This window comes from Dipteris shenzhenensis, chromosome 21 (assembly GCF_047967505.1).
Source record: "Dipteris shenzhenensis isolate YYH24624 ecotype China chromosome 21, Dip_SZ_1.0, whole genome shotgun sequence".
Taxonomy (NCBI): domain Eukaryota; kingdom Viridiplantae; phylum Streptophyta; class Polypodiopsida; order Gleicheniales; family Dipteridaceae; genus Dipteris; species Dipteris shenzhenensis.
The window spans coordinates 37,932,090-37,942,618 of record NC_141616.1 but is presented as its reverse complement, the minus strand read 5'-3'; the positions used below and the strand labels follow the sequence as shown (position 1 = coordinate 37,942,618).

General features: G+C 42.2%; 1 protein-coding gene across 1 annotated transcript; it reads left to right on the top strand.

The window, feature by feature from the left end:
* The first annotated feature begins 7,363 nt into the window (after positions 1-7,363).
* Positions 7,364-9,307, top strand: LOC147888820 (uncharacterized). The gene is made up of 3 exons (XM_087392268.1): positions 7,364-7,496; positions 7,581-7,710; positions 7,844-9,307. The coding sequence occupies exons 1-3, from the start codon at positions 7,364-7,366 to the stop codon at positions 9,180-9,182; spliced, it is 1,602 nt and encodes a 533-aa protein (XP_087248394.1). The 3' UTR covers positions 9,183-9,307.
* The last annotated feature ends 1,222 nt before the right edge of the window (positions 9,308-10,529 follow it).

Sequence of the window (10,529 nt, the reverse complement as noted above, 5' to 3'; positions counted from 1 at the left end):
AATGCACCAAATGCTGCTATTATAAGTAGAAGGATATCTATGGCTGCAACTAGGGCTTCTAGACATTCAATTGGAAGACAACATGTTGCCAACAACCAATGCAATGCTAACAACATAGATATAATTGCCAATGCAGATGAGTGCCTCTTTATCCTGTGTCGATTTTCTTTTAGAGATGATGTAAAGCATCCAGCTCTATATCCTTTGGGCTTTTGTGCTCCTACTCTCCATTCGCTAGGACATATGAATCATCTTTGTGAATTTTGCCATGATCAACTATGGAAGAAAGAAGCTTGATGAAATATGCATTTAGTTGTGGGAATGTAGTGCTGTAAAGTTGCTATCTAAGGTTGATGCCATTAGAAGAGCCACTGGAGTCTTTAAAAATTTTATTGCATGGCAATGATGCCAGGAGTAAATCATTTAAGAAGAACATAAGGGCTTATAATAGTGTGATGGCATTTGTCTCACTGGGTGCTCAAATAGATGGAATTTTTTCAGGGAATAGAGGTATACACAACTTCTGAGTTCATGGTAGTGTATACCATCGTGTCAAAATTTCGTTGCCTGATGTAAATAGACAAGAGGTCCCATGTTTTGCGTAGCTATATGTGTTTGACATAGAGCATGAACCGCAAAACTGTTTGAATGGGATGCCTGGATTGGATGCTGGCATTTTGGAAGAGTAGTAGAGAATGATGCATGCAAAACCCATATGCTAATGCATTGTTAGCTATGGGGGAGTTCATGGTAGTGTATACCATCGTGTCGAAAATTTGTTGCCTGATGCAATTAGACAAGAAGTCCCATGTTTTGCGCAGCTATACATGTTTGACACAGAGCATGAATCGTATAACTGTTTGAATGGGATGCCTGGATTGGATACTGGTATTTCAGAAGAGTAGCAGAGAATGATGCATGCCTACAACCCATATGCCACTGCATTGTTAGCTGTGGGGGAAGTTTTAAAAAGAAATCCATATGTAGGCTTAAAGAGGGTGATTTGTGAAAATTGCTTAACCCCAAGACAATACTTGGCTCCCATTGCCAGTGAGGTTGCTGCTATCATGTACGGCAAGGGGACGACTTTGATGTTGGAAATTAAGACATCTAAATTTTAATCTGCAATGGGATTGTCAAAAGAATATCTAATGTGCATTGATCATACATGCCACTCATGTATCTTCTTCTATTTCCTCAAGGAGAGGATGGTTGGCATGCACACATGCCATATGATGATGCTCTTGGATGTGGTAGACAATCATTGGATTGTGCCTTTCAATCCTTTCTTTTTGATGAAGTACAAGGCACACATCAATGTTGAACTTTGCTCCATAATCACAGCCATTAAGTGTCTATATAAATATGTATATAAGGGTCACATTTGATAGAGCAACAATCAATATGTAGATGACAAATACTATGGAAGGGCAAGGAGCATTGCACAATTCCAATGATGGAGTCATTGATGAGATCAATAGGCATTTTGATGCACGTTATGTGTTAGCATCAGAAGCATGTTGGTGGATGAAAAGCCCGATGTGCAAAGGCTACAAGTTCATCTTCCAATGCTAAATAGTGTAATCATTTGGGATGATGATGACTTGTAGAATACAGTGGATAGGGGAAAAAACCAAAAAAACCACTCTTACAGAATATGGTTCAAATGCAATGAGTTACGTCTTGAAGCAAATAGTCTTTTTTATGGTGAATTTCCAGGTGGCTGGGTTTGGAATGAGCCCGATAAGAAATGGACTAAAAGAAAGATGGGAAACAACATTGGTCGAATGTACAATGTTTCTCCTTTTGCAAGCGAGCAATATTTCATGTGTATGTTATTGAATGTTTGCAAGGGTTGTAAGTCGTTTGATGACCCGCATACATTTTTTGAACAACTTTATCCTTCTTTCAAGGGAGCGTGCATAGCTAGACGACTATTGGAAAGTGACAAGGAGTGGTTTTTTTAATGAAAGAGGCAACATTTGATCGAAATAGTGCACAATTGAGATACCCGTTCATTACAATCTTGGTCTTTTATGAGTGGCCTTTGTGGGGAAAATTCTCTTCAGCACTTTTGGATGCTTTTTTCCATGTATTTGAATCAAGTATGGATAATATAATTGATTATCGGGCAATGGTAGTAAAGGAGACCCTATTGCATTTGGAGCACAATCCTTTGCAGCAGCATGGATGAAGGTTATTAGATTTTGATGGGTTGCCTATGGTGGACAGATCATCTTTCTCAGTCGTAAATGGTTTACTGTAAGAAGAGAGAATGTTTGATGCTGGGCAATAAGCACAAATCGCTCGACATATGCAAAGAACTTTAAATAATTGTTAGCAACCTGCCTTTAAACAAATTTTGGCAACAGTATATGTAGAGGCTGATGGGGTGTTTTTTTGGATGGCCCAGGAGGATCTGGAAAGATCTTTCTCTATAACTGTTTGCTCTCCCAATTGCATGGTGAGGGACAAATTACTTTAGCATGCACTTCTTCTAGCTTTGCAACATTGCTATTGCCAAATGGCTGCATGGCACACTCATGCTTCAAGACACCATTTGATCTGCATGCCACTAGCACATGAAATATAAGGGTTAATAGCCACCTTGTAGATGTTTTGAAGGTAGCCAAACTAATAATATGGGATGAGGCACCTATGACTCATCGCTATGCATTTGAAGCATTGGATCGGACGTTGCAAGATATCATGTTGAGTGATCAACTTTTTGGCGGAAAGGTGGTGCTATTGGGGGGAGATTTTAGACAGGTGTTGCTAGTGGTTCCAAAGGCAAGCCAAGAGGACATTGCCAATGCTGCATTATGCCATTCAAAAATTTGGAAATATACAAAAGTCTTGCAGCTCACATAAAATATGCGGGTTCTAGACATAGGCAATGGAATAAACAGAGGGATGCAAGAAGATGAGGTTGTAATTCTAGAAAAATGCATTTGGAGACAAAGTGCATGGAAGGCTTGATTGAATGGGTTTATAGAGGCCTTCCAAGAATTGTGGACTATCCAACATATTTTTGAGAGTGTGCTATCTTGGCACCTCGAAACCTTGACATTAATACTGCATTGATTGTGATGTTTGGGAATGGCAAAGAGTATTTGAGTGCAGATTCAGTAAATGATTCAGGTGCAGACTCATTTTTATACGCAATGGAGTACTTGAAGAGTCTTGATCTTGGAGGTGGATACCCATCTCATAGGCTTGTTTTGAAAAGGACTTCCTCAATCATGTTGTTGCATTATTTGAATCCTCGAAAGGGTTTGTGCAATGGGACTCGATTAATATGCAAAGAGTTTCACACAAAGGTGCTAGAGGCAAAGATTATTACTGGAACTAATATTGGGGACATGGTCTTTATTCCAAGGATAACATTTATTCCAAGTAATTTGCAGCTTCCCTTTGAGATGAGGAGGAGGCAATTTCCTGTTGGACTAGCATTTGGCATGACCATAAACAAATCACAGGGTCAAGCAATGTCTATTCTAGGATTATACTTGGCAATACCAGTGTTAAGTCATGGGTAGTTGTATATGGCTTTCTTGCGTGTACGATCATCGAATGCTGTCAAGGTATTTGTTCAACAGAATCTATGTGAGACCAATGTCGAGGATTCAGATAGGATTTGTACTATGAATGTTGTATACAAGGAAGTTTTATAGGTGCAACAACAACATGATGTGAGTATCTTTGTTGTCTTTTTGAAGCATCCCACTATTGGATATATAGTATGATTATACTATTTCGTTATTTACTTATGTAGCATAAAATTATTTCACTTAGATTTAGGAGCTAGCAGACTGATCTATCTTGGTGCTTTGTATACAGATTTACACATGTATATCTTATTACTTGACCTTTGAAATACAGCTTAGATGCCGATAACTTTTACGTTTACCACGGACTCTAGTGCAGTGGTCTCAAGTACATAACTACTTAACAGCTACTTGCATGAGATATTTTTTTAATATAATAAGTTAGACTGAGATATTTTTTATATATAATAAGTTAGACTTGCAGATGCAAGATTTTATATAACATTCATAACATTTAAAAATATGCGCAGATTTAAGACTATGGGATTCTCCAATGCCGACTGAATTATGTTGATATGCTATTACTTTGTTTTTATAAAGAAGATATACATTTTTTTGGTTGGAAGATGGGGAGTTTATATTAAAGCTTAACGTGTGGACAGGCTTTTGTATGGGAGTATCTTCCTCTTGGGTTTATAGAATTCACGCTCATAGAGCTACTGGGCTTGCTGGTTCACACACTATCTCTGTAAGTTGCTTAGGATACAGACTACATGGGCCTTGGCATGTTTTATTAAGGCTACAAATGGTGATTATGCATACAGCTTTTTGAGGCTTATTAGGCAACCACCACTACTTATTATGCAACCACTAGTGCACAAAAGTAAGTATCCTAACATTGAACATGCAATCTTTTTTTATTGAATATTTATTATTCTTAATCTTAATTTTTTAAAACTTGCGTAGGTATAAGTTCCATCACTGGAAGTCTAGAGTATAGGCATCAACCAAGTACTCTTAGAATACTACATAGACGACGTCTTTTTTGATTAGCAACTCTTATATTATAGAGGAAACCTCTACAATATCCTTTCATTGGGGGAGATCTGCGTAGATATACTATATCTTCTTGTATATGGATACTGCGTACTTATGCATACTATTTTGATTTTCATGTTGAGTTAGAGGCCTTAATACTTTGTTTTGGATCATTATGTTCTTATGAGAGAGAGAGAGATGTATGTAATGCTAAAACTTTTAAAAGAATTCTAATATTGAGATTTATAAATAAAACCTAAAACCTTATTCATATGATACCGATTCCCAACATGAGATCTCATGAAGGTGGGTCGCTCGACAACTTATTCATATGATCCCGACTCCCAATATGAGATCTCATGAAGGTGGGTCAATTGACGCTAAACCCTCGTAGATGGGTTAGGGTACTCGTATAATAAATGGAGAGGAAGTACAAAAGGGTGTACTATGTGAGATGAAAGGAAGACACAAAGGCCAGTAGCATGTCAACGTACTGGCAGATGATAAATAAAACACAGCCCACTCGTTACCCTCAAACTGGGGGCTTTTGAAAACCCGTGTCATAATAAATAGAAGAAAGAACAAGGCAAGGGGATTAAAATTAATATAAGCCTAATAAGACTATAAAAACTGTGCCATGCCATGTGCCCCTCCCCTTCTCCTGCGTGTGCAGATTTAATGGCGGTAAATGAGCCACCGATTTTGCGAAATGCGGGGCTCTTAATTCGCTGCCGCCTTTAATCAATTCTACATGACCCATTTTCTTGTTTTTCTAAATCACTTTGCATTGATCAGCTGTCTGTCAAAGCTAGATTCCCATTCCACTTTTCACGGGAACGTTTCCTCACCCCTATTTTTAGCATTTCTAATTTGTTTTCCAGATTGCTCTCACAAACAGAAATTACAGAATCACGTTTTTCAATCCATGTAGTTCTACCCTCTTGTTCATTTAGCTTTTTGGTTTTTGGTGGCGAAAATCGGAAATTTATTAGCGAAAGTCTCCCGATTAGTAGCTGCAATCATTTTACTATCGATTAAAACCAGAAGAGTGCTGGGATTTTGTAGATAAATTAATCCAGAATTGTGGCAACAGACGTGGGGGGATTTAGTAGATGGATTGGACTATTGTAGCCTCTTCTTCGTATTAGCGAAGAAATTAGTAGAGACAATCTAGATTGTTCATTGAAGCATTGATGTAGGCGAAACAGAATGTGCTCTTTTTAACGGAGATTCGGGGGCCTGGTCCCTGGATGTAAATTGTAGCGTGCATTTCAAAGTTTCTAGAGCTTGAAAGTTGATACTTGGGTTTCCATCGTTCTTTTATTGTAAAGGTTCGATTTGATGGCAACCTTGACTGCGCAGTGAGCAACATTCATGCCCACAATTGAAGCTTCAAACTAAAAATAACTGCCGTCAGGGGCTGCAGTGAGCACGATCTCGATGATTACGAACTCCACAATTCGGCCTTTGAATACTTTTCCAAGAACTCTCTGGTCCTGCACATCGCCGTCGCCCCGTGCTGCAGCTTAAACAGATATTAAATAGTAGCCAGAAGATGGATGCAGGGACAAAAATTCAGCACCGCCCTCCCTTTTCTAAAGAAAATCAGTATTGATCCTTGGTTTGTCATTGGCCCAAAATTCCTATGTGTATATATAAAAATGAAAATTTTTTTCCCCATTTCCCTTTTTCATTTGATAAAATTTTTTTGAGAGCGTTTGTAAATGAAAAAGAAAACACCCAATGACAATGATTTCTTGGTCAATTTTTGCCCCTGGATCATGGATGACGGTGTCACGGTAGAGGCATTGCCCATTATCCACTGATAGCGCTGCTTCTACGATTGGAGAGGGAAATGTTCAGTCTGGGATTTGTCTACAGCTTCGCCTTCGCTTTCGCATCAGATCACACGAGTTAAAGTGAAATTGACGCATAGATTTTCTTTGTTGCGAGCTAGATTGGATGATGGTGTACGTTGCTTACAAGTTACAAGCTTGCTAGTAGCAGCACTTGATCGTTCATGGCCGTCCCATGCACAGCCTTGCTTCGCAAAACACGATGGCTAGCAGTGGATGGCACACTTCATCTCAAGCAAACCATGTTTCCAACTTCCTAGTCCCCAATTCTCCCAATGCCATCCATAGAGAGCACTCGGTGCATAGATCTAAAGAAAGGTTGCTAAGGATAGAAAGGTTTCCATGTTAATCTTAAATGTTAGTCTTTCTGCTCACGGCAAACTCTTCCAGGCTCCAACTCGGCCATCAACACGTTATCCGCTCACACGTCCAATTCCAATCAACACTCCACACGCTCCATACCATGCAACGCATCGGATGCCTCTTTGCTGCGGCTTCTCTCAACAACGCTGACTGCAGGACCGTCATCAACCCACAAGACGCACATCAGCAAAGTTTGAAGCTCCCTCCTGGTTGAGCGCATCAGCTCACCACTCTAAGAACCAGTTTTCGTCGTCTTCTGGCTTTGTTTGTTCTCTCCTTTTCCCTCTTTAGCCCGTTTTGATGGGATCATGGTATATGTAACTAGAAGCTCAACTGGCCGTTTAGCCTCAGCTCTAGACTCTAGAGTCTAGACCGCTTATTTTGCCTTGCACGTGCAGCCTAGCTCATCTCTCATGCAGGGTTTGCAGACGCTTACTATGCTGTTCAGCACCTGCACGGTCCCGTCCAGTTCTTAAAGGAGTTCGCCTCACTTCTTCACGTAATTTCTCCACCCGGCATCTGCGTTGCAACAAGCTCTAACTATCCTCAGCGAAGAAGATGGGGCGAGCTCCCTGTTGCGACAAACAGGGTTTGAAGAAAGGTCCTTGGACGCCTGACGAGGATCAGAAGCTCATAGCGTACATCCAACAACATGGGCATGGAAGCTGGCGAGCTCTCCCTAAACAAGCCGGTTAGTTACAAGCAATGCTTGCGCTCCTCTGTTGACTTGATGCTCCTTTGGTCGCTTATATATGGAGCTTCCTCTCCCCTGCAGGTCTTTTGAGGTGTGGGAAGAGTTGTCGACTACGGTGGACTAATTATCTTAGGCCTGACATCAAGCGAGGAAGATTTTCTTCCGAGGAAGAGCAGTTGATCATACAATTGCACGCGATCCTGGGGAACAGGTTTGATAACCTCTTGACTTCGCCATTGCAATTCGTCATGGATCGTAGTGTTTAAGCAAAACGAATGCTTGCTGAACAAAAAGGGGCTCGATGGAGAAGCAGAACATATCTCAGAGTGACTCCTGTTTCGCAGGTGGTCTGCCATCGCTGCTCATTTGCCCGGGAGGACAGACAACGAAATTAAGAACTACTGGAACACTCATCTGAAGAAACGGTTACTGCAAATGGGAGTCGATCCGGTCACTCACAAGCCTAAGTCAGACATTCTGGATTTTCCAAATGCCAAGCCCCAGCTTGCGTCGAACTTAAACCACATGGCACAGTGGCAGAGTGCTAGGCTTGAAGCCGAGGCTCGTCTCGCTAGTAACAGGCACTCCAAAAGTTTAGAGCTCAATCCCGAAACCGATTCCACCGATTTCTTTCGACGAGCTTCTCAATCAGCCGTGGCTGAATCCTTCAGGAGTGGTTTGCATACTTCCTTTGGGTCCCTGGCCCCTTACAAGATCGACTTCAACAGTCTCCTCAGCAACTGGGAGCCGATAGCTCATTGTCGCAATTCTGCAACGCCGAGTTCTAACAATCTCGTGGGGAGCCTTAGTCCCCAGCCAAGACTCTCCGAATCTTTGTTGACGCCTCTCCCTAGCTTCTCAAGCTTGGGTAACCTTCCGGTCATGCGTACACAGCTCGATGAGCATGCGCACTTGACTTGCCCCCCTTTCCCAGACGTCGAAGATTCTTTTCATTCCAGTGCAAGAGATCTCCTCCTAGGCCAAATGCAATCGAGGTGCGGGGGTTTGGCCCAGAATTACAGGCCTGCAATCGTTACAAGTGGCCCAGTGCCGAGGGGCGATTTCTCGACCTCTGGGTTGCCTATCGACAGTCTGGTAGATTGCAATTCGATTGTGAAAGAGGAGCCGGGAGCACCTGAAAACGAGCGGTTCTTTTTAAATGAGTCAGCATTGACCTACTCAGTGCCCAGCAATGGCGCTTTAAACTGTTGGGCTCGCCATGAAGGAAAGGATTCCGATGGCCATTCTTCTCACACAGGTGAATCAGACGATGCTCAAAATGACGGTGCTGAAACTTCGGCGATGGAGGCATCCGGAGACAAAGCTGCGGGCTTGGAGGTATCTGGCGAGACGTCAAGCGAGCCTGCGGAGGCAATTCCAGGGCTCAAATCCGTGCGAGCTGGCTATGCTTCTCCTGCAAAAGGGATGGACGTTACTTCCGACGATAGCTGCACTGGTACTAGCAGTGACATGGGTTACAATTCATTAGACGGGCTATTTCCGTCTGAGCTTCTGCTTGATTTTGTGGAGACGTCGAACATTGAGACAGCTTCAACCCCAGCTGAGAGTCAAGCTGGGGGCGTTGCACCATGGTCCGATCAATGCGTCGGGCATGGGGAGGGCGGTGATTATTGGAGTAGTGTGATGAGGTTCATGGCTCCGCTTCCTTCACTGCAGTCATGAACATCAATTTAAGATCATAGAATCCTATGTAGGCACGAGTACGCTTGGGCCTTGGGAGGTATTGATACTAATTTTTGTGGACGGGATATGTACAGGTTTAGATAACCCTATCCCATGAAAATCTACGCCGGTAACACTTTTGTCATAATGTATAACCGGGGTCTCTCATCCGAGTTACCCATACTTGTTTTACTTTTCAGTGATCAATGGAACACGCTCTTCATGAATTTTGGCTTGAGGTTATACTGTTGTGGGAACAAGATGCCGCGCAGCTCTGTGGTTTTGCATTTGCTTACGGAACGTGTGATATGTAAGGCTTTTTGTTACACAATGTCATCTAGCTCTATAAGCGTAGATGACGCGTTGTGAACACTTGCAACTTTTCTCAATGAAGAGCAGTCACTATGTCCTGTATTTGTCCTCGAAACCCAGTGGCGAGCGAGCTTGGAAGGTGCAATGGTGCAGCATGCTTGAAAAGCTGATTTGCAACTCTAGCAGGGTCGCGAAATAGTGAAAAGAAAGATAGGGAAGCTCAGGCACCTTGTAAGTCTTAAGGAAGATGTGTGTAATGGGGTCGCGGGGTGGCATGCTTTTGCAATTTACTCAGGGTCGCCAGAGAGCTTCATGCACTCGTAACGCTTTCAATTAAGGCTATCGACAGTTGTGTTGAGCTGTATATGTACTATTAGCTGCACTAATAGTGTGCTGTCCATGAATAGTTTAAGAAAATCTCTCAAGTTTTTCATCATGGACTTCTTTTTCTTTGAGGATGTGTCCCTGTTAGAGTCCGGTTATACATTGCTAAAAAGACATTTTCGGTTCTTCATCGTTAGTTCATGTGCACACGAGGTGGTTCTAAATCAATCGGTGAGCTTTCTTTCCTTGTTTATTTATGCAAGGTCTATCGTATAATCCATTGGCACGTGGTGTTTGCTTTTGCGCTCCCCATTCCAAACGTGCAATATAGACGGGGTGAATTTGAAGTTTGAAGGGATGATGAAAATGTTTCTTCAGAATTGCTTGATCCGCAAATATCCATGGAATGCTTGGATGGTTCCACACTCTTATCAACAGCACACCTCCGATTGCAGCAGTCGCTGCATGTTTAACAGGACAGACTTTGCAGTGAGAAGGCCCAGCAGGGCACACGATGGGCAGAGATGTAGATCTATTTGGACTCCACCTAAAAGTAGTATCGGAGGAGCATGAAGGTCATATGGAGACAAGTTTTTTGGCACCTCCAATTCACATCTAAACCTGCGTTCTGATTGATTTTCGTAGGGGGCTAGATTTGTTTCATTATGCATGTGACCAAACCTACGAACATACGTGCATGTGGCCGTGCTC